Genomic DNA, 23,698 nt, shown 5'->3' with positions numbered 1-23,698 from the left:
CACAAACGCCAAGAGATAGATACGAGGTTCCAGCACTACCTGGAGGTGTAAAGTCTGAGCAGGAAACTGAGAATAAATAGCAAGTCATTCAGAAATAAAAGCTCCTGCAGTGACAGGGCAGATAACATCAGATAGAAGAAAATACACATTCAATCTGATATGAACAGAAAGGCTTTCAGCAGGCTCTGTCTGGGACGCTGCAGATCCCTTCCTTCTGGCAGAACAAGCTACCAGCCTTCTGAGTACTGGTACAAAGCACTTCTAGGCAGCAAACCGAGCCGATCAGATGCATTTACAGAATCACAGAATCTCTAGGTTGGAAGAGACCTCAAGATCATCGAGTCCAACCTCTGACCTAACACTAACAGTCCCCACTAAACCATATCCCTAAGTTCTACATCTAAACGTCTTTTGAAGACTTCCAGGGATGGTGACTCAACCACCTCCCTGGGCAGCCTGTTCCAATGTCTAACAACCCTTTCAGTAAAGAAATTCTTCCTAACATCTAACCTAAAACTCCCCTGGCGCAACTTTAGCCCATTCCCCCTCGTCCTGTCACCAGGCACATGGGAGAACAGGCCAACCCCCATCTCGCTAGAGCCTCCTTTAATATACTTATACAGAGTGATAAGGTCACCCCTGAGCCTCCTTTTCTCTAGGCTGAACAAGCCCAGCTCCTTCAGCCGCTCCTCATAGGACTTGCTCTCCAGGCCCCTCACCAGCTTCGTCGCCCTTCTCTGGACCCGCTCAAGCACCTCGATGTCCTTCTTGTAGCGAGGGGCCCAGAACTGAACACAGTACTCGAGGTGCGGCCTCACCAGAGCCGAGTACAGGGGGACGATCACCTCCCTAGCCCTGCTGGTCACAGTGTTTCTGATACAAGCCAGGATGCCGTTGGCCTTCTTGGCCACCTGAGCACACTGCTGGCTCATATTCAGCCGACTGTCCACCATCACTCCCAGGTCCTTCTCTGCCTGGCAGCTCTCCAGCCATTCCTCTCCCAGCCTGTAGCTCTGCTTGGGGTTATTGCGCCCCAGGTGCAGGACCCGGCACTTGTCCTTGTTAAACTTCATACAGTTGACCTCAGCCCATCGGTGCAGCCTATCCAGATCCTCCTGCAGAGCCTTCCTACCCTCAAGCAGATCGACACACGCACCTAGCTTGGTGTCATCTGCAAACTTACTGAGGGTGCACTCAATGCCCTCATCCAGATCATTGATGAAGATGTTAAAGAGGACCGGCCCCAGCACCGAGCCCTGGGGGACGCCACTAGTGACTGGCCTCCAACTGGACTTGGCTCCATTTACCACAACTCTCTGGGCCCGGCTATCCAGCCAGTTTCTAACCCAACGAAGCGTGCGCCAGTCCAAGCCAAGAGCAGCCAGTTTCTTGAGGAGAATGCTGTGGGAAACGGTGTCAAAAGCCTTGCTGAAGTCAAGGTAGACCACATCCACCGCCTTTCCCTCGTCCACCCAGCGCGTCACTTTGTCGTAGAAGGAGATCAGGTTCGTCAAGCAGGATCTGCCTTCCATAAACCCATGCTGACTGGGCCTGATCGCCTGCTTGCCCTTCAAGTGCCGTATGATGACTCCCAAGAGGATCTGCTCCATGAGCTTCCCTGGTACTGAGGTCAAACTGACCGGCCTGTAGTTCCCCGGGTCTGCCCTCCGGCCCTTCTTGTAGATGGGCGTCACGTTTGCTAGCCGCCAGTCAGCTGGGACCTCCCCCGATAGCCAGGACTGCTGATAAATGATGGATAGGGGCTTGGCCAGCTCCTCTGCCAGTTCTCTCAGTACCCTTGGGTGGATCCCATCCGGCCCCATCGACTTGTGCACATCCAAGTGCCGTAGCAGGTCACCAACCAGTTCTTCGTGGATGGTGAGGGCCACATCCTGCTCCCCGTCCCCTTCCACCAGTTCTGGGTACTGGGTATCCAGAGAGCAACCAGTTTTACCACTAAAGACTGAGGCAAAGAAGGCATTGAGCACCTCCGCCTTTTCCTCATCTCTTGTAACTAAGTTTCCCCCCGCATCCAGTAAAGGATGGAGATTCTCCTTAGTCCTCCTTTTTGTGTTGATGTATTTATAAAAGCGTTTTTTGTTATCTTTAACGGCAGTAGCCAGCTTGAGCTCCAGATGAGCTTTGGCCTTCCTAATTTTGTCCCTGCACAGCCTCGCTACATCCTTATAGTCCTCCCTAGTGGCCTGCCCAATTTTCCAAAGATTATAAACCCTCTTTTTCCTCCTAAGCTCAAGCCACAATTCTCTGTTGAGCCAGGCTGGTCGTCTTCCCCGGTGGCTCATCTTTGGGCACATGGGGATAGACCGCTCCTGTGCCATTAGGATTTGCCTCTTGAATAGCACCCAGCCTTCCTGAACCCCTCTGCCCTTCCGAACCGCCTCCCATGGGACTCCACCAACCAGTGTCCTGAGCAGCCTAAAGTCAGCCCTCCGAAAGTCCAATACAGTGGTTTTACTGGTTCCCTTCCTGGCCCCGCCAAGAATAGAGAACTCCACCATTTCGTGGTCACTCTGCCCAAGACTGTTCCCGACAATCACATCCTCCACCAGTCCTTCTCTGTTGGTGAAGAGAAGGTCTAGCAGGGCACCACCCCTGGTAGGTTCACTAATCAGCTGCGTCAGGAAGCTATCTTCCACTTTCTCCAGAAACCTCCTAGACTGCTTCCTCTGGGCTGTGTTGTGCTTCCAGGATATGTCTGGGAAGTTGAAGTCCCCCACGAGTACAAGCGCTGACGATTTCGCAACTTCTGTCAGCTGCCTGTAGAACTCCTCATCCGTCTCCTCATCCTGGTTCGGCGGTCTATAGCAGACCCCGACCAGGACACTAGCCTTGTTGTCCCTGCCGATCCTAACCCAAAGGGACTCGATCTTGTCATTCCTAGCCTCGAGTTCTACAACATCGAAAGACTCTCTAATATAGAGAGCCACACCGCCACCCCTTCTGTGCTGCCTGTCCCTTCTGAAGAGCCTATAGCCAGGCATCGCAGCACTCCAGTCATGAGACTGGTCCCACCACGTTTCCGTGATGGCAACCAAGTCGTAGCCTGCCCGCTGCACGATGGCTTCCAGCTCCTCCTGTTTGTTACCCATGCTGCGTGCATTGGTGTAGATGCACTTCAGCTGGGCCTTTACCTTATCCTCTGGCCTTGCCACTGCTCCCCCTGGTACAGCCCCAACAGTCCTCGCTCCAGCCCCATCCCCCTTCTTACCTAGTTTAAAGCCCTATCAATGAGCCCCGCCAGCTCCTGGCCCAGGATCCTTTTTCCCCTAAAGGATAGGGACCCGTCTACGGCCACCAGACCAGGTGCTGAGTAAACTGCCCCATGGTCGAAAAACCCAAGATTTCTGCGTAGGCACCAGCCCCGGAGCCACGTGTTTAACAAGTGGGCTTTCCTTGTCCTCTCCGTACCCCTCCCTGTCAACGTAGGGACGGACGAAAAAACTACTTGCACTCCTGCTCCGTCCACTAACCGTCCCAGTCCCCTAAAGTCTCTTTTGATAGCCTTCAGGCTTCTGTTGTCAATGTCATCAGTGCCCGCCTGGATTATCAGGAGCGGATAATAATCAGAGGGGCGCACCAGGTTGGGGAGCTTCCTGGCCACGTCCCTGACCCTGGCCCCAGGGAGGCAGCAGACTTCCCTACGGGTAGGGTCAGGCCGACAAATAGGGCCCTCTGTCCCCCTAAGGACAGAGTCTCCCACGACAATCACCCTTCTTTCTTTCTTGGTGGAGGCAGTTCTGATGCGTGGAGTCGACCTCCTCGCCCTAGGCATCCTCCTGGGAACACTTTCTATCTCTTCCTCAGCTACCGGTCTCTCAATCTCCAGGGCCTCAAACCTGTTTTGTAAGGGCACCTGGGAAGGTGGGGCCGGAGGGGGAGGGCATCGCCTGCCACGTCGCACAGGGACCTGTCTCCACTCCTCCTCAGCTCCCAGATCCCCTCCCTCAGCCCGACGGCGACAGGGCAAGGGGTCCACCCCCGTTTGGGGTGTCTCACCCCGGTACCTCTCCTTGATGCCCTGCAGGGAGTTGCTCCAGAAGTCAATCTCCCGCTCACATTCCCTGATGGCCCTCAGCCTCTCCACCTCCTCCTTGAGCTCCGCCACCATGCGGACCAGGTCATCCACCTGCTCACACCTCACACACGCAGCGTCCCTGCCTCAAACATGATTTAGTGTCATGAGAATTCCCCGAGGGCTGAGTTTACCTTTGGTGCTATTTTTGCTGAGATAAGGTCCATGAGCGAGAAGAACAGCAGCGAAACAAGAAGCTGCAAGGGAAAGAGAGTACCTGTTAGCTGTGTCGGCGGCGATGACTCAGAACTCAACTTTCCCATCAGGAAATAACATTTCACCGGGTACGTCCCCAGGATGGACCTGGATGAACTACAAGCACTGCTGCTCCTTCCAGGTGAAGGAAGTGCATTTGAAGAAAAGAGACTGGGGCCTGACTTGGTTCATTGCTTCTGAGGATAAATTCCACACTAAATTCACAGTTTTTCAAAGCAAGGCTCGCTGCAGTCAGCAGTTCAGACAACAAATGGCAAATTCTACCAAATACAGGGAAAACTAAGTAAGCTACCATAGATGTAAACCCGGAGGAGAGCTAATCTTGGTCTATGCTGTGATATATGTTCATCTGATTCGTGTCAGTATGGAACAGTGCTGGGGCCGCATGGTATGATGAATGTGACCTTCTGTCTTACATACCCTTGTATAACCACAAGTCTAAGAAAAACAGAATAGTTAATGTATAGAGTTCTTGTACCTTGCAAAGGAATATTTAAACAATTCGTGTCAATAGAGAGCAGTTCTGTCTGTCTCTGGGTCCTGCACTGGCAATTTAATTCTTCCACAGATGTGGTTTCTTCCCTTTCCTCCCAGTGTCCCAGTCTCCCCTTCATTATAGTCAATTTATCAAATCTTCAGAAATATTCCTCAAATCCATGAGCTTTTGTTATTCCGAACTCTTATTCCACCCAAACCAGAGCAGTAGCTGAGGGTCTGACCCAAAGGCTGAGCACCAGGCAGCCAGTGTGATCTGCTGGGACCCGTTACACTCAGCCCTCCCACTGCTCTCATTCTCTTGGTGCCCTCTTGCTATCTTAAGGAAGATTTTTGAGGTGAAAGCTGTCGCTATTTCACCTGTACTAAATGCACCTATCACCTCGGTGAGATCAGTTTCTGACTAACAACTTTTGGCTCTGGACCAGTATAAACAACGGTGGAGTCAATCCCACGGCAAGAGGAGCTGCTACCGCAACTGCTGCCCTGAGGATTAAAACTTAGCTGTAACCAGTAAGGCACGGGTTCTGCATGAACAAGATTTACCTGTGAATTTCTCAATACAGAGACACTCCCTGTACGGAGCTCTGGTCCCTGCCATCCCCTCACGATCAACACACCCCTGGGAGAGCAGCAGCCCAACTTCCTTCTCAGCAGAAGGCTTCAGAGAATTGCTGTGCACAGACAGCCTGGGCCATGGTGAAACATCAGACGTGTTCCTGGAGCACACCTGGGAATCTCCTGGGAGTCTGTCTCTAGGATTCCCAGAACACCTGCCCAGAGCCCTTAGGATGCCTGCACCCCTGTTTAACAAACACTTTCTGCATCTCCTTCACCTTCCAAACAAGATGCCTGAACTAAAATTATCAGGGACAGCTCCTTTGTCAAAAGGATAAGTGATTCTAACGTGCCATGGATTGAGCTCTCAATCTCTGCAGCACTCTCTCCATCTTCATTTATTTTTTAAAGCAGCAATTTAATAATCCTCCTTAACTTCACAGAGAAAACGATATCTGAGTTGAATTTTAAATCTCAAAAAACTGCCTCTAGGATAAATATTTAGTATCTGGTAATCTACAGCTACATTCTATCAACTAGCCACCAGCAAGATTTCACCACAAGGCTTACAATTTCTCAGTTTAAGATATTCTACTTCTAGTTTTAAGTGTAGAGAACAGCAGATATCTAAAATGTGCCCAGTCTTGCCTGCTCTGTGTCAGTCCCCAGCCTCTTCAGTACATTTCTCTCTCTTCCATGTGGTGACTGCTGTTGAATGGTGCAGTGGAGGAAGGCAGCAGAAATCCAAGGAGGGCCAGAGAGAGGAAAAACCCCTCCTGAAGAAAGGAAGCTAAGAAACAAAACCAGCATGAATGACCGAGTTTTAGATAAAGAATCACAGCTGTAAATGAGGAGATGTAAGGGCTTCAGCAAACGGCATAAATTTGTGACTGGGACAAAAAAAAAAAAAAAAAATTCTCCCCAGGTTTTTCCCCATTGTTGAATGCTACTTGGAGAATTTGCAGAAATAAAGAGAAGTCTAGCAACAGACAGCAGCCTTCCCAAATCTCTTTTATCACAGGCTAGGCAGGTAGGTAGCTGCATGCACTACTACAAAATCATGTGGTTGCTGCCTGCAATCATCTGCAAGGAGATTCTTACACTGAATTCCCAACTTTTAGTGAAAAGCTGCAGGACACTGCACAGACAGCAGATTTACCACATGGGAGATGACACAGAGGGAAGGATACAGCAGAGAAGCAGTCAGTAGTTTCAGGACAACCAGAGATTGACCAAATCCAGGGTGTGAAACCAAATCCAGGGTGTGAAGGGTGCGGCAGCTTCAGGGAATGACTCAACACTGTGCTAAAGGCTATTGCCAGTGTTTGTCTAACAGGGACTCTGCCTTCCAATCTCCTCTAAGAAGGAAGATTCTCTTCTCTTTATGGTGAAACACTGACCCATATTACACAGAAGGCCGGACTGAATGATTATAATGACCCATTCTGAGTTTCAACTCTACAAAGGAATCTGTACATAGCTGTCCTACAAGCCTCAGACCGCACTAGCATTTCGCACTGCCTGCTGAACCCCAGCCTGTCTGAGAGAACAGACTTTCTGCGTGCTGATCCATCGCAGCCAGGCTACCTCACTCAGAGCAGGTTCTCCTGCCTGCAGCTCAACATTCAGGTGCCTCATACACACCTCGTAGCCCAGGACTGGCATTCCCTCAGTCTTTCCAACTCTTCTGCGAGCGGAGCCCCGAAGAGTCTCTTCCACTGAGAGCAAAGTACTGGCTCCAACCGTGGCCACCAGAGCTAGGGAGAAAGCCAGAAACCAGCAGCATTAGTGGTGGCATACTTAGTGGCTGTTTGCAGTAAGGAGTGCAAACTATCTCTGCCAGCTACTGAGAAAGAGTTGGTTTTTTCCCACCTTAATAGAAAAGCCCAGGATGCACATACACACATAACTAACATGAGAAGTTTCACATCCTGGCAATGCAAACTGAGCTATGTATGACAAAAAACATGAACAGATACCACTGCAGAGAGAAGCACAATGGGACATTTGGTTTGACACGTTGTTAGAACATCATTGACTGCTTCTGCTGCTTCTTCACAGTCCAAGCTGGCATTCAGCAGGCCCTGGAAGAGGATATAATACAAGAAGACTGCACACCTATGTCTTTGCTGCTCTGAAGTACCTCCCAAACCCAAATGTAAACTAATCAAAAGTAACTGTAGGGGTCAGCATGGCCCAGCAAAAGAAACGTGTTCAACAGCTTCTCTTCCCACCCCCCCCCATGCACTTCACTGTATTAAAATTAGTCTCTACCATTACTTCCTCCTGTTAATTATTTCCACTTCCCTGGACTACTGCTCATCTTTTTGTAATTTATACCAACGATTCTCAAAACAGCTGTGAAGGGAGCACATCTCACTGCTAAGAACAGCGTACATAGCCAGGTATCCTCAAAAGGAACATCTGCTCTGGCTAGCAGGAACAACAGAGCAGAACAACGAAAGCAGGAGTTACCCTGAAGAAGTGGGAGGTGATGTCGTAGGGAAGCGCGTACCCTCTGGAACAGACGTTCTTCTGTGGCAAGATGAGGACAGAAAAAGTTTGAATGCCTTAGCTTCTGCCATAAACCCACGTTTAAAGATCTTTAGCTAGAGCATTTGCCAACAAGAAGATGTTTGGCTAGCCACACATACCAGCTCAGAGTTTACAAAATGAAAAAAATCTTCACAGTCCAACGTTGTTTTCTTTCCTTTCCGACAAGTCATGATCAGAGCGGATGCAGGGAGCCCTACCAGAATCCTTAGGCAGGAGAGAAAAACAAAATCACAGATGCCATCAAGAAGAGAATCTGACTCCACACTCTCAGACTTTGATATTCAGGAGAGTTTTTGAGTATGTCAGACATGACAGAGCTCAAATATGTTGACAGGAACTGTACCAGGAATTTTTCCTGTTGTCCAGAAAGAAACCTGCATTTCAATGAGATATGTTGACCACTTTCAAAGATATTATCAATGGATCAGAAGTGGAAACGCACTCCTAAGTTACAGCAGCAAGTAATTTAATGATGGTTAATGCAAGTGATGGCATTAACAGTGCTGCTGGCTGTAAACAGAGTCCAGGAAGATGTGTGGTCTTTGAAATCCAGTCTACTGACAGGGGCAACATTTAGCCCACAATGGCACACAAACCCATTTAAACTATGTGGGTGCTATGGAATAAACACCCCTTGCACAGCTGCTGCCAGGACTCGGTGTCATTTTCACTTGCAGTGGGATCTGAGGGGAGGCTACCTGACTGCACAAGCACACAACGTGATTCCTCTGAACAGCAGATCTGGTCAGGGTATTCCCAGCCGTTCACATCAGCATTTACCTTCTGTGCAACAGCAGCTCCTGCTGCCTCCACAACTGCTCACCCAAAGCAGAGTCGTGCTTTCTGTCTTTTAATCTTTCCTGAAGAATCTTAAACAGGAAGTGGCTCTTGGCATCCAAACAGCCAGAAAGTGACTTTCGCCTGCAGCCCAGCTCAAGTACCAGCTCCTAAACAAGGTGGGGCAGGAAAAAAGAGTGTTTATCAGGGCTACATGTTAGTTTGCACTCAAACCTCTATGATTCTCCAAAGTAATTCAAAGAGCTCAATATCTGTTACCACACCGCTGCCCACATCTGAGAACCGAGTATCAGCCTTACTTACACTGACATTCTAGGAAAAATCTTTGCCTGAACAAATTCAAGGATTGAACACACAGATATGCATTAAAATCTGTAATCACCTGCAACTTGCAAAGAATATCAGGATTGACTGACATCTTCAACTGGCCATAGCTACCCAGGTCCAACCTGAAATAGAGAGACATACCAGGTGACTATCCCTTTTAGGCCAGAAACGGAACATAATTCAAAGAAAAAAAAAGCAACAAATGGCGTCACATGAGCATACACATCTACTATCAACATTTCTTAAATAAACTGTAGATGTAACCCTCCTTTAGCCCTGCACCTCCTCATTTTCCAGCTTCAGCCACTTCCTCAATGGCACTGATGTTTGTCTGGCTAAACAAATTTGAATACAAATTTGACGTAAAGCCAGTCAAAGTAGGAACCATCTGTGACTTCAGCCCTTAACCTCTGTCCCCCAAAGCAAGAAGCAAAGACCGGTGAATCATGCAGAGAAACCTCCCAGCTTTCACATGCAGCCAGACCTGCGAGAAGGGAATCACTTCCACTCAGGAAAACATAGCCCCATGTAAGACAAATTCACATAGCTTGCATGGTCATTAGCAGAACTATTGCTTCTGCAGACATGCAAGTTGTGAAGAGAATACCTCTGTGAGAAATCCAGAATAGTGTTGATAATAATGCCACACGCCTTTTCCAGGTCTCCATCACAGCCACCAGAAGCAGAAGGTGCTGGAAGATACCACTGATAGATAGCCCAGTAATGGAAATCCTGTCTGCAGTATTGAAAGACAAGATAGGGAACCGTTAAATTGCTGTGATAGATTTCCTTTACCTTACTATAAAAGGAAGTTCAGGCACCAAGTCACGTGGAGTGACAGACACAAGCAGGCAATAAGTGCCAATATAGGTAAAGCCATCCACCGGACACCACATGTCCAGATGTCAGCTCTCTTGCTTCTGGAAACAGGGAGGTTTTATGAAAAGTCACGTGGAAGGACTGCATATGCAGGCCAGAGGTCATCTTGGTGAACTTCCTCAAGGTAGAACACACAGCTCACTCCAGTATTGCCTGAACTTTGCAATTCATTGCTTTAGCCTGTAGTGGACGACAGGCATGTGTGTCCCACAGCAGCTTTCTTATTTACCTTTGTTGTTAACCTCCTGGTCTTCAAGGCTTTTTTCCTAATCTGAGTGGGAAAGGCTCTTGAACTAGTCCCACTAGAATCTGGGATTAAAATGTCTCTGCACTTACCTTTCTGAAGCAGAAAGAATATCCTCTTCAGGGTGCACTTCTAGTTCCAAGAGCAGCCATTCTCTGAAAGATAACTGGGAGGGGGGAAAAAAAAAAACACAATTTAGATAAGAGAGCAGATCAGCAAGGTAAATAACTTGTACAGAAGAGCTACCTTCTTTCCAAAATAAAATAAAACCCACCCTCACCCACATCAAGACACAACCCAGTGCAGATTGAGATACTAAACCAGAGGCATCAAGCCAAGGAAGTTACAGTACCATTTCCCTTGCAAGACATCTAGACTAAAAACCTACAGGAATCTAGAAATTTACTGAAAGCAGGTGTATAGAGCATCTCATTCACAAACACACCCCCTTTGGCATTCCCCAAAATGCCCATGTTCTTAAAGTGTAGATACTAGAATGAACACAGGTTACCAGACACTCTAAAATGAATAAAGCAGCACAGGCAGGCTGGTGTAAATATCAGAGAAAGGTTAGAGTGCAAAGGTATTTTAGACTCATACTTTAAACTAGCAAAGCACATGGAATCATTCTAATAATATGGCGAACTCCTCTGCACAAAGACACACTAGCTTTTATATGAACTGGGTTAAAAAAAGCAATCCTGTCAAATCAAATATATTGCGAGGATGGTATAAAGAGAATATCTGATATGCTAACCTGCTTCATAGCAAGGCAGAGCCAAACAATCCAAGATACGCAAGGAGAACACTGACATTTAGACAAAGCATCAAAAAAGCTAGAAAGTATTTTCAGTGCCTTGAGTCATCATCACTTTGTAGTCTGCACGCAGTGGGAAGCTGAGGTGAGGGACAGGCTTTTTCTCTACAGTTCCTGATAATTTTCTTGTTGATATACTGTATCGTGCCAAGGTTCCAAGTTTTGCCATAACCTGGGGTGAAGATTCTATGTCCTGTTTATCTATTTCTACCTTTTCATCATCACCATCAAAATCTACAGATAACACCGAGTGCATGATGTAGCACATATCACCTCTTCCCATTGTCACGTCAACTTTTCAGGTATCAGATTTTTTACACAAAGCTTGTATCAGCAAAAAAGAAATTGTAAAGGGCAGATCTGAAAAATGAGAATCCCAGCATAAACTTAAGGCATGGGAAATATTCTTACCTGGAATGCTTTTTCCTTCAGGAGCTCTTGAAACCGTGCTTGCTTCCATAAACAAAGGCTGGCTCTTCTGTAGTTTAGAGAGGGACACGACAGGGAACTCCAGCTTAGGTCAGCTTTACCTTCCTCACACGTGATTCCCCGAGCTTCCAAGCTTAACCGTGGTACAATGTACTGCAACTGAAACAAAGGCAGAAAAATTCTGCACTTTTCCACAAAATAAATAAATAAAAATTAAAAAAAATTGCAACCTCTGTTTGTGTGAAGCTGCCAAACAAGCAAATACACCAAATGGTAAGGTAGTAGGGTGCCAAGAGACATTTTTATGTAGCTTTCTTTGTACAAGTTATAGTTCCACGAGGGTCTGCAACGGGAAGTTGAACTGAGACTGATTTTTCTCAAGAGTAATAGCAAAACATTTATTCCTTTTACCTTTTTAACAAGGCTAGGAGGAACCAAGGCACATAAATCATCACGAGAAAAGGATGGAAACTTGCACATCAGATAAGATATGGCTGCAGTACAAAACCTGATCAAGAAAGAGAGAGAATTCAGTTATCTGGCTGGGTCAGTCATCTCTTTTCCCATTCACAAAAGTTCAAAGTCAAAGCAAAGACTAAGTTTTAAAAATAGTTTTAACCAACACGTTCAAAACCCATTCGCTTTTGGGGTCATTTCTATTTCTGTGCTCCCAAAACCAAGTATATTAATGGCATGAATCACCAGCGAATAAACCAGAACTTTCAAGAGCACCCAGTCAGTCCTTTCTCCTGCAAGCAACAGTCATCGGGATGCTATTTCACGCGGGTTCACCATCAGTCTGTTTCTCTGTGTAGCGCCTCTATGCTGCACCTACATGCCCTGGAAATCCTCCACAAGAACATGGGAGCTTCCCCAGCGCCCCTCCTGTGCCAAACCTAAGCCATTGCCCAGGGAAGCAAGCACGTGGGGGATGTACGACCTCACCTCGTGCAGAAGGAGAATGACTCTTTTGTCCTGCACACCAGCAAGCAGCTCCAGTACTCGGAAATGGAAAGGACCTTTTCAGCAACAGGCTGAGAAATCCCCAAATCAGCTTCCACTTCAGGAATTAAAGATCTGCATTCACTTAAATGGATCACAAAAGCAGCTAGTCCTAAAATATGAGCATCATTCAGGGAAGGACCCTGCAAGACAGACAAAGGAATTGGAGAAATAGATGAATTTCACTTGTAACAAAACAGCCAATTGCAGAAAAATCTCAGAATTAATCAAGTAGCAGAACACTGCATCTGCCCATTGAGTAATTCAGTGCAGTGATACCAATTCAGCAGACAAGAGGCACCAGTTAAATTAAGCATGTTCTTCCTTCCTTTTGTCAAGCTGCAGCTAAACTTGTACATTTCTGTAACAGAGTAACCTGGAGCAACTAGCTCTAATTTCAGCCCAGCAGAATTTGAATCCCTCAAGACTTTTTAGCTTCCATGACAGCTAATCTGGTCTACCAGACTTTTAATTTTTCACCTTCAGTATCACTGAGTAAAGGAAAATAAAATCAACAGTTATTTAAAAGAAAGCCATGCACTGCTGCAACTCAGACTTGGAGGTCTTACTTTTATTTTTAAAAGGGGTTACTAGTGAAATATTCGATATGGAAGTTTGGGAATTAAGCATCCCACTATTTTTCTTTTGGATCCATTCTTAGCCTGGTTTATTTCAGCTTGTCTTAAAATACCTCCCAAAGAATTAACCTACTACAGCAGCACTTCTGCAGAAAACCATTTAGCTCATGTTCCTAAGATCAAGTCCAGACTATTCTGAAATGAGAAATTTTGGAAGCCTGAAAACTAGTGAAGTCCCTCCACAATACAGTCAAGACAGGTACATGCCTCACAGCTCAGGAAATGCAGCCAGGCTAGCCTTTAGCACACTACAACCATAGGATTCTTGCTTGGAAAACTAACCTGATGATAAATAAGCTGACAGAGCCTGCCCAGAAGGGCAGGTATGAGCCTCCTGTGTCCACATATCATCTTCACAAACAAGGAGAGACATGGGCCCTGCCTGTAGAAAGGTAAAAACCACACGCTCATTTTACTGTTTTTCTTTTATCACCAATACAGTAAGAGGTCTTTTCTTCCTTTTTTTTCATGGTTAGACACAATGAGCCTGAGCCATACTTGTCGATAAATACAAGATAATTATAATTCCATTTATAGGCTCAAAGAAAGTATCATTTTTAAAGCATCTGAACTGAGGACCTCTATAAAGGCACAAACTCCACCAGTGCCCTGCATCAAATAACTGACTATATAGTCAAAGAAGAGTTCTGAAATGACATCAAGGAGAGGAGGAAACTGCGCCTGGGGCAAAGACAGCTTTTTCAGACAGAGAGCACAATGTGAGCAGAGGCAGAGCAATAAACGGGAATGTAAAACAAAGCAAGTGTAGAAAAGAAGCAATATGACAAGGTCCCTGTTAAAAAACAGAGGAAGGGAAGGGCTTTCTTATGGAGCATTCCCACTTAGCTGACAGAACACAAACTGTCTTCAGAGGATATTGGATGGGGGGTTGGGTTTAGAAATAACTTCCTGGAATGCTCTCGTTCATCATTTTGCCTTTTCATGTGGGTTCTCAAAGCAGATTCACCCACACTCCTGTGTCACCAGGGCAAACCAGCAGAGAAGAGAGGTGAAGATGCAGTGGTTGCCGAAGCGTGCTGCGCTCCAGAGAAGCAGCCACCCAGCTCAGCACCGTCAGCAGCTGGGATCACAGGCAGTTTGTCAGTACACTGGTGTTTTCCAACAAAGCAATTTCCACTGACATGTTAACATTGACAGACTTCTGTCACATCATGAAGGAGACAGCATTAAGAGTCCTTGCAAAGAAGGCTCTCAGTGAAAACTGCTGCTTTTCCCTCCACGTATAGCTCATTTAGGCCAGAATCAAACTGAGCTACTTGCAGGGGGAAGGGGAGAAGGAAGGTGGAAAGAAGGCGTATCAGGCTGCTCTTCCTGTGCCCACAGCACTTACGTCTCACTCATTTTGTATTACATACGGCATCAGGGATAAAGAGTGAGGTGCCTGGATCTGCAAAATCACTGAATGTGCCAAAAAGACACCCCCATGAACCCTGTCAGAACACAAGCATTTTCCTTCTGATCTTTAGTGTCAGCCAGCAAGTAATTACCAGACAAAAGGAACAAAAGTTTGCTTCATTCCCCATCCCTCACCACTGAGCTCAAAGCACCAACCTAAGCACGTAGTATTTGCAGCAAGTTTTTAATGCACTGTCACAGAGAACAAAGCAGAGCCAAGTGCCACCTTTTTTCTGAAGAAATCAGTACAAAAAAGGAGAAGTAGGTTTTATTTACACTTACACATCAAAGCGCATTAGTTCTTAGATTACAGAAACTCAGAATAAAGCAGCCTGCTACTCCCAGTCTGGCACAGTAAGGATGAACAACCAGAAGTCCCTCTGGCCCCTAGACAAATGTTGGAATTACAGTGTATTAGCTAGTTTTCATTTCCTTGCTCTTTTACTTCCATCTTACCTGTCAGGAGGGTTGAAGTAGGAAGCAGCAATTAGGTTTTGGCAGAAAGATGTCAGCAGAAGATCAACAACCTGGAACAAGAGACACTGCTATTTCCTCCTTGTTGGGCTGGATACCTAGATCTAGCTTTGTGCTCTGTACGCTTTATGTTTTCCAACGTTAAAACAAAGGAGACAAATCTGTAAATGACATTTCACCACCATTAAGTTTTACAGAACCACTGGTGCTAATAAGAGATAGAACGTTAAGCCCATAACAGCCCAGGAATAATCTCAACATACAACGAATATCTAGGCAAGTCTGGTGAGGAAAGCCTAGCTCATCACAGGACTGCTCTACTAGATCCTATCTCTAGATCTCTCCACCAGACATCCAACAACTTCAAGGAGGTTAAAACACAGCTAGAGTCTGTGCAGGGCACTACAAAGCAGACAAAGGGAGAAGTGTATTTCCTGGTAGTCACAGATAAAGCAACCTGTCTCATGTACAATCCAGATGCCTTTTTACCTACCCAGCCCTATCTATTTCTCATCCCAAGACAGATTGCACTCACACTCTGATGGCAGGGTTCCAGCTTGGGGTCAAAAACATTAACTTGGATTCGAGAATTCAAAGCAGCAGTGTCGTTCTCATCACCGCTGTGACCCAAGACACTTGAGAGTCTGTCAGAAATCAAGGCAATCTGTGCTGGCACATCTGCAACGAAGCAACAGGAGAAGATGAGAGTCAGGACAGAAGGCATGAAAGATCTATAACTCCATGTTAACAGGAAGAAGAACAAGTGAAATATATACTCTAATTGATCAGAACCCAAATTATGCAATAAAAACCTTTAATGAGCAAAAAAGGTCAGCTGGAACAGTGATCATCATCCTCATTTTAGAAGACAACATTATTTTTTCCTCGCAGTACTATTATGAACACACATCAAGAACCATTTCTCACACCAAAAAGGAAAAGCCTTTGAAAGGCAGGGGTTCAGGCCACCAGGCAAGTCCCAGGAACGAAGCTGCCAATCTTGGCAAAGATGCGTGTGGTAGCAATCATCACAAAGCTGCAGACCTGAAGTTCCCAACTCAAGCACAGGAGTTATGTTAGACATGAAAAAAAAAAAAAGTCTTCATAGCTGGAAGGATACAGATCTGAGAGGGCTGCAGCCTTCAGGTACCAGAGGCAAGTCACTACTGCCATTGCTTGGGCTACCATTAGCCACATTTTATTAATGTAGCTTTTGTAGCAGCCAGTTATGGGTAATTATAACTTGCCTTCCTCCATACCTTCATGTTTAGCCTGGTCCACAATCAGCACCCTTAGTTCAGCCAGTTCAGCCTTCAGCTGCTCAATAGGCTCTTTGGAATGGCTGGTCTCCACTTCTGATTCATCTAGACATATAAAAAGAGCAATGCAACACGTTATTCTTACCTCTGTGCATTACATCCGTTTATAAAAGGTATTCAACAGCCTTTGCACACACTTGCTGCAAAAGCAGTATTTATATGCTTCTCTATAAACTGTCACAGACCCCCAAAGCATCAACCCTTCACATGCACAGCTCTGTTTTTACATTCCAAATGTGTTACTTGATTAATCATTTATCAGTTTATGCCTCGTTTCAGAACAGAATTCAGTTTTTAGAGACAAATACAAAAAAAAAAAGTCTCCTTTCTGAGTTTCTTTCCTACTTGCTTCAGCTCTCTGCCCCACACGGAAACATTTGTTGTCTTCCAAAGACTGGAAGCAGAATCTGAAAATACCAAAACACTGCAATGCAAATATACTATGTCATCAGCTTCTCCTCAAGCCCGACACCATCTTCAGATGTTACATCTTGCTTTATTTTGTTTGAAAGAAATGAAAGGAAATTCCTTTTACCACTAGAAAAGGAGTGCCACCACCAAGAAGCTGCCACAGCACAGCCCCAAAAACCACCCAGTGCAGTTGGTTAGACAGGAACTGCGTCTCGTCCATGGGCCAGAAATAGCTCAACCATGAACAAGAGAAGTAAATGACAAGGTTAAAATTTATAATTGTTATAAACGCATTGTAAAGCAACAATGAATGCTGAGTCACTCTTATGTGAGAGAATGAGCACTAACAAACAGGGCAGGTTTAGAGCTGACCAGAACTCAATCCTGCCCTAAATCCTGTGCCAAAGCCCCAGGGATGGATCAGGACACAGGGGACGGCAGGGGACATGGAAGAGGCTGGTCAGGATGCAGGGGACACGATCAGGCTGTGCCACTAGAGGTCACTGGCAATTCAGAGACTCCTGCAGAGCTCTGGCCGCCCAGCAGGATGCTGCTGATCCCATGCAGGGATTCTTCACTTCTGCCGGTTGCCAGGACAACCTCTGCAGCCGGGCTGCTGCAGTCCACGCTTCGGTCACAGCTCTTCCCAGCCACAGCATCCTCAGAAAGCTTCAAACGTCCAGAGTGCCCTGACTAGGAGCCCATTGCAGACACACCCCTGTACAGGGGTGTATTTACTGCCACCGTGCTGTGGGAACAGCCCCTGTTCACCAGCCTGACCTTTCATTTTGTACAAACCTGCGCTGAGGATGTTGCCCATTTTAAGCTGCAAGGGTTTGATTAAACCCACTTGCTGAAAGAGATAGGATTGTTCATTAAATACCTATTCCACACACGTTGTGCTGCTAATGGGGCTGCAGGGATGGAATCTGAAAATGGTGGGGGCCCTCCCGCCCACAAACATGTAAACTACGAATCCCTTTGTTGCTGGCTTCCTTCCTAGCCCCTCCTGTCTCCCCAGCTCTCAGCCACGCACAGTCATCTGTTCTTAAAAAGGCACGAGGGTGAGTTCAGACAGCTCCAGTGCCATTACACGAGGGATGGACACAGCAGGTTCACACCCCAGGCTAGCTGGGGCTGACAGGTACTCACTGCAAATGCTGATTCATGCCAATGTACTGGAGCTAGATTTAAATCAGCTAGCTCAGGCCTCATCTGCAGCCTCAGCACTGCACAGCTCCACACGGACTGCAGAAATCCCACTCAGGCAGGAAAGGCGGAGAAAATAATTACAGCAGTAACTATTTAATACCTCAAGAAGACATAAAGAACATACACATACATATACATATCATTTCCATGCAGATTAAAGACCTAATCAGCTGTAACTTTCTGAGTTTTTCAATTTATGAGAGCATCAATGGAAACATTAACATTTCTTCAAACTCATCTGGAAGTAAAATTGTTTTACCTTGTAACATTTTCTCTTTCATAGCACAACAGGCCTGTATATACGTCGAGTACAAGTTTGAGGGTATTTTATCAGCTCTATAATAAAAAAAGACTTTTAGTATACCAAATCAGCATATTCAAACTTCATCTTCATTACATCTAAGTATAAAGAACAGCTATGCTATGAAAAGTAATTACAGAGGCTCCAAAGCATACAGAGCATCTGAATTATTTTTTTTATAATAAATAAAAAGGGCCAGAAATTTATATCCAAAGCTTTCATAGCAAGCATCATAGAAGTGTAACACACACTACACATGGCATACACATGCATTAATACCTGTTTCGTATGTAAGAGATCTAAGTCACATGACTTAGATTCCTATGTGATCATGAGTATTTACACACCTAAAATGCTAATGCGAAAGAGATCGAAGTTTGACCTCCAACACTTGCTGGTAAGGAAGAATAATGTAGCAGCTTCTCTTCTTCTCTTAAAACTTTTAAGATTTTTTTTTTTTGTCAGACTGGAATTACAGGGCAGGATTGAATGTCTCATTCCTAAAAGGCAGAGTTGAGCATTTTTTCTGCAGGTTACAGAGGAATTACTGGATGTAAACTAAAACTGTTTCTGCAAGGCAGAAAAGCACTTTTAAACATGCATACAGGACAAGCCTGAGTTCTGAGAGGGGCTGCAAGCTCCTGAAACGTTACCCTGTTGTCCTTTAAGAACAGCTCAAGAAGCATTATCACACGTTTTATTTCCATCTTCCCCTTCTCCCATATCCTCACCCATACTGGGGGGAGCTTTATAGAGTGGGGCTCATCTTCCTGTTGGAATTTTGCATTCAGCAGCATCCTCCCAAGTTTGCATGAAAATTTATCTGGCCTGCAGTCAGAGGGCTACACGGGACTCCTTCTAGATAATAGTTTTACCCATGGATATTGGACTAATTACAGAACTGAAGACATTCACCCATACAGATAAGCTACTGCATCCACAACCTGCAAGCCACAAACGAGTCTGGCCACGAAGCCCTGCCAAAAGGGTTAGCCAACAGGCAGCATTCCGTAAACAAGGTGTCAAAGCTTCCGGTAATCTAATGGAAAGCCAAACGTTATGAAGGCAAAGTCCACAAAACAACACTGAGGAGCCTCAATACCTTTTTAAAGAATCTATAAAAGCCATGCACACATCCGGGGCTTTAGGGAGCTGCAAGAGAAAAACAGGCAGGTTAGGTGCAAATCACCTCTCTACAAACACACTTCTAGGTGGAAGGGTCAAAAAAAAAAAAAAAAGTACTAACCACACGTGGCCTGAGCAAAGCGGGAAGGAACCAGGAAATGTAATATGGTCGCCTGAAAATACTGAGAAACAAAATAAAAGATAGCAAAATATTAACGCCAGAGCTGTAACGTGCCATTGCATTACCTCAAAAATTAATCTGGTTCCTGCAAATAAAAAAATATTCAAGGTGCCGTGAATAACCACAAACAAATCAAGTTCAGATTAGCTAATAATTATTCATTTATTTATTTAATTATAGTATTACAGTAATTGTGGACTTCTCTTGCAGGTGTGCATAATCCCATTTATACTCTGCAGAAATAGCCTCAGTTTAGATGACTACGGAGGAAGCGAGTAACATGGGAAGAATTTCCTAAATCCTCCTTTGCCGACTTCCTCAATTTTTCTTGTTTTGTTATTTTGATTTGGACTTGGCTTTTTTTTTTCCCCATTATTATTAAAGTTAAAAGCAAGAAGAATTGAGAAGCACACAGTACCTGGCTTCTATCACAGATGTTGGGATCTTCCTTGTATTTTCAAATATCTGAAGGGCTTTTTCAACGTCACGAAGTGCCTGGCCCTGGGGCTGGCTCACAAGCAACAACGGGAGAAAAATATTGTGAGAAATCAAGGATGACAGCAATCTTCCCTGCTTGTTCATTCAGGGTTAGTAATAGCTGTCTGTGCTGTGAAGCAACTGAACAAATGCAACTGAATAACGAGAACTACCTGATAAGCAGAGTAAAACTGCAGGATAGAGAAACCCAGACCCGAAGCATCAGCCTGTCTTGGGAAGGTTGTTACGTGTAACAACTCCTCTGGGTCAGCCCAAAGGTCCGTGTAGTTCTGTACCCGACTCCTACACTGACTGCAGCAGATATTCCTGTTTAACATCATCGTTTATTCAGTAAGCCCTCATGGGGACAATATCTTTTCTGTTCTGAATTTGTTTTATTGTTGTTCTGTATTACTTCATACACTTGGAATTAAGGCCCATAATCTTCACATCCAGCCCGCACTACCAGAACTACACTCCAGGCAGCAGGAATGCTGCCACAGGTTTCTCGTGTTTGAGCCGTGAGACATCTTAAGACTGCAGCAACCTGTGCCAACTTCTTACCTACCAAACAGACCAGTCAGTCTATCAGCAGAGATAATGCAGAGCCAATTCCTGCAAAGCTGTCTTTTGCCTCTCCCCATCTCAGCAACCTCATTTCCCCACACCATACAACACCATTAGATAGCCTTTTGTCCCTTAAATCCCCACCAACGGAATCGTCCATTATTTTCTACATCCCACAGTGCAGGATGGGCTAGAGGAAGCTGGCACTTTACTGGCTTCTAACAGCACATTGCTACCTGGGTGGCTAACATAGGTGCTGCTTGGCCAGTAGCTGGCTGGCTAATCATTGAGCTCCTCTGCAGCCTGTCTCCAGAAATACTCAGTAGGATCTGTTTGTCCTCTGTGCAGGTCTAATCTGGGGAAAGTTTCCATATTTATGACCTCTTGTCCAACTTCAGGACAGGAATTAGATCTGGCAGCATGCTCAAGCTTGGTAGGAATAGCAGACAGGGCTAAGCTAAGCCTCCACAGGAAAAAGAGCAAAATTGATGAAAGAACTGTTGGATGCATGACCAGTACCTGCACGGCTTCATCCGTGGAAGACAAGTCTTCATAGAGCCCCATATCTTCTATAGCAACCTGGGTGGTGATACATAAAGATGGACGTTGTCACAACACGGTTAAATTTGACAGATCCAGAAAGATGTCTTTTCTAAAGGGACAATTTTTACTAACCTTGAGGTCAGCCAGTCTGGTTTTAGCCAGAGTGATATACTCCAAGAGAATAGATCGATGTTTTGATGGCACAAAAGGCGGGTACATTATATGGACCTGAAATGTAAAATTCAGAACATGATTTACCATTTTAACAGGAGATGACTATAAAATTCTGGTTTACTTTTACACTCAATTACCTCCAATACTCCCCCAAGAAGACATTATTGCTTGTTTTAAGAAAAGCCAGTTTCATGGCAACTGACATGCTAATTTTCCCCAACAACAACAAACAGACTAAATCACTGAAGTGCTTCAACGTAACTCCACGGAAGGAATTCTCCTTCTTGTCAAGGAAATAAAAGAATCTTGTTCTTGTTTATTTCAGGGAGAAAATGTTTTGAGCACTATATCAGAAGTAATGCAATTACTGTAACAACATTAATAATATGCTCAAAGGCACATGGCAAAAATGTGTTTATTTCAGAACAGTTCTGGAGCAGTCTAAAAACTGCCTCTACCAGCAGTTTCCCACCTTCAAGTACGGGGCTACTTCAAAGGGCACTAGCTCTGACAAGAACTCAAAGAGAAAGACCAGAGCTTTCTTACTGCTCCCGTGTTGACCACCAGCACTCCCAAAGGAAGCCTGAAATAGAAAATTTAACAGTTCAGCCTTTCAGCGTGGAGAGAATCAGCATCCCAGCACTGCACAAAAGTCAGCACGCAAACCCCAGGCATCTCTTGCAGACATCTGCTTTGCGTCAAGAGTATCTTCCTGGAGAAAAGTCTCCAGAGAAAGTTTTTAGAAGTCTCCACACAAGTTTCTTTGAGTTTCTTTTTCCAGTTTCCTGACAGCCTGCCATGTCACATGCAAAATTCCTTCTGATGCGCTACCATGGGAATCGTCAGGGGAGTTAAACAAGGCAAAAAAAAAAAAAAAAAAAAGAACCAAAGGATTGAGGTTGATCGAGGCAACACATTTCTAAAAGTTTATCTGGGCACTCTAAGAAAAATAAGCCAGTCAGACACTATACAAAATAGAACTAGTTTACCTTTGATACATCCTAAACACTTTATCAGCAAAGGCTGAGCTTAGATTTGCAAACTCATACGAAGGTATTTAGAGGTTTAAGTTATGCGGAGATTTGCATACCTTAAATACCTACATGTTTACAACTAAAAGCTAATTAGCAATTATCTATAAGGTCAAACACATCAATTACAGCTGCACGCAAACATCCAGGAAACAGGAATGCTTCATGTGCAATAACCCACAACTTACGCAATCACAACACTGCTGGTTATCAAGATACTGAGAGACATCCAAGAATATGATTAGAATAGGAATTACGTGTCTGCGTTCCTGACAAATAACTAGAGGAGGCAAGATGGACTTGGAAGATGAAAGAAGGGAAGACCAGAGAAAGCCAAATAAATATATTCTTTGCAGACACAAAGGCTGTAATAAATATTATTCCTAATATCAATATAATCACTTATTCCTTTGTGTTGTTTTCCTTGTTTTGTTGTTAGATCCCTGGTTATCTTGTCTGAAACTAGTTGTTTTTTTCTGTGCAGCAAAACCTTCTTTAAGTGCAGGTTTCTCACATACTTAAAACAAAGATTACCACTCAGGCCTCCTTTAGTCTTACCTTAAACCATTCAGAGTACGGCATGAACACAGCAGGGCCCTCGAGGGCAGCCTGACGAGCTATCAGGAATGCAGTGATCATATTTTCCATATCATAGTTCTCAAAAGCCTTTATCAGGAGATGGCTCAGTAGATCTAGAAACATAAAACAGTAACCTCAAACTTTGCTCTTGACAATTGTGCTACAACTTTATAGTAAATGAAGACAAATATCTGATAACACCTCTGTCCCAAAGGGACATGCACTGCAGCTTAGAGAACCTTTGGGCCTCACCTATATTTTTCATGTGCTTTCAGTGGTCAAATACTTTTGGATTTCCACTTGCAAGAATCAGAGGGAGTCCAGCAATGACACAATCAATAAGAACCCTATCAAACAAGGTCTGCTAGCTAAGGTGAGATAGAAGAACAAAGCTTCAGCAATCACTACTCCAAATAATCATAAAGGTAATTATCAAGTAATCATTCTTAGCTGTACACTAAATTATAGAAGTGTCAGACACAAGGCCTGGCATTCACATCGCAGCTGACATAGAATACTTGAATGCAGAGGGTGAGCTCCTGCTCTTTCCCCTACAGAAATCTCTGAAGAGCAGTTAGGAACTTGCTACTGCACCATTCAGGATGTTTTCTCTGTTCAGTATCTGAGAAGCAACAAGCACGTGTTATCCTGCAGGCTTGCCAATATCTACATACCTTTGAACAACTGCTCAGCCTCAGCCTGACAGACCACCAGCACGGAAACACAGGACAGGACATGCTGCCAATTCACTTCATGTGTTTCCAGGACCTGCTGTAGCTGGCAGATCGACTCCTTTGCACTGAATGCCACAAACAGCTGGAAGAGAGTGACAGCAG

At 45.0% G+C, this 23,698-nt stretch overlaps 1 protein-coding gene across 5 annotated transcripts in view; it reads right to left on the bottom strand.

The window, feature by feature from the left end:
- FANCA (FA complementation group A) overlaps positions 1–23,698 on the bottom strand; it is a 37,910-nt gene that overhangs the window by 2,912 nt on the left and 11,300 nt on the right. For 4 of the 5 annotated variants that reach the window (XM_072043973.1, XM_072043971.1, XM_072043976.1 and 1 more), the window contains 26 exons: positions 23,537–23,678; positions 22,842–22,975; positions 21,725–21,835; positions 21,211–21,306; positions 21,055–21,114; positions 19,910–19,998; positions 19,432–19,492; positions 19,288–19,337; positions 18,144–18,220; positions 16,202–16,306; positions 15,478–15,620; positions 14,925–14,995; positions 13,335–13,434; positions 12,358–12,557; positions 11,824–11,920; positions 11,395–11,571; positions 10,259–10,332; positions 9,651–9,779; positions 9,099–9,165; positions 8,699–8,865; positions 8,017–8,122; positions 7,838–7,897; positions 7,342–7,446; positions 7,007–7,119; positions 6,011–6,152; positions 4,228–4,290 (listed from right to left, as the gene is read on the bottom strand). In XM_072043973.1, coding sequence (XP_071900074.1) covers positions 4,228–4,290; positions 6,011–6,152; positions 7,007–7,119; positions 7,342–7,446; positions 7,838–7,897; positions 8,017–8,122; positions 8,699–8,865; positions 9,099–9,165; positions 9,651–9,779; positions 10,259–10,332; positions 11,395–11,571; positions 11,824–11,920; positions 12,358–12,557; positions 13,335–13,434; positions 14,925–14,995; positions 15,478–15,620; positions 16,202–16,306; positions 18,144–18,220; positions 19,288–19,337; positions 19,432–19,492; positions 19,910–19,998; positions 21,055–21,114; positions 21,211–21,306; positions 21,725–21,835; positions 22,842–22,975; positions 23,537–23,678 — 2,739 coding nt within the window. Of the gene's footprint in view, positions 1–4,227; positions 4,291–6,010; positions 6,153–6,949; positions 7,120–7,341; positions 7,447–7,837; positions 7,898–8,016; positions 8,123–8,698; positions 8,866–9,098; positions 9,166–9,650; positions 9,780–10,258; positions 10,333–11,394; positions 11,572–11,823; positions 11,921–12,357; positions 12,558–13,334; positions 13,435–14,924; positions 14,996–15,477; positions 15,621–16,201; positions 16,307–18,143; positions 18,221–19,287; positions 19,338–19,431; positions 19,493–19,909; positions 19,999–21,054; positions 21,115–21,210; positions 21,307–21,724; positions 21,836–22,841; positions 22,976–23,536; positions 23,679–23,698 lie in introns of those variants that run through there. The other variant, XM_072043974.1, reaches the window with a different exon arrangement.

This window comes from Anas platyrhynchos, chromosome 12, assembly GCF_047663525.1.
Source record: "Anas platyrhynchos isolate ZD024472 breed Pekin duck chromosome 12, IASCAAS_PekinDuck_T2T, whole genome shotgun sequence".
NCBI lineage: Eukaryota > Metazoa > Chordata > Aves > Anseriformes > Anatidae > Anas > Anas platyrhynchos.
Note: the sequence above shows the minus strand (reverse complement) of the source record. Positions and strands in the feature narration are given on the sequence as shown.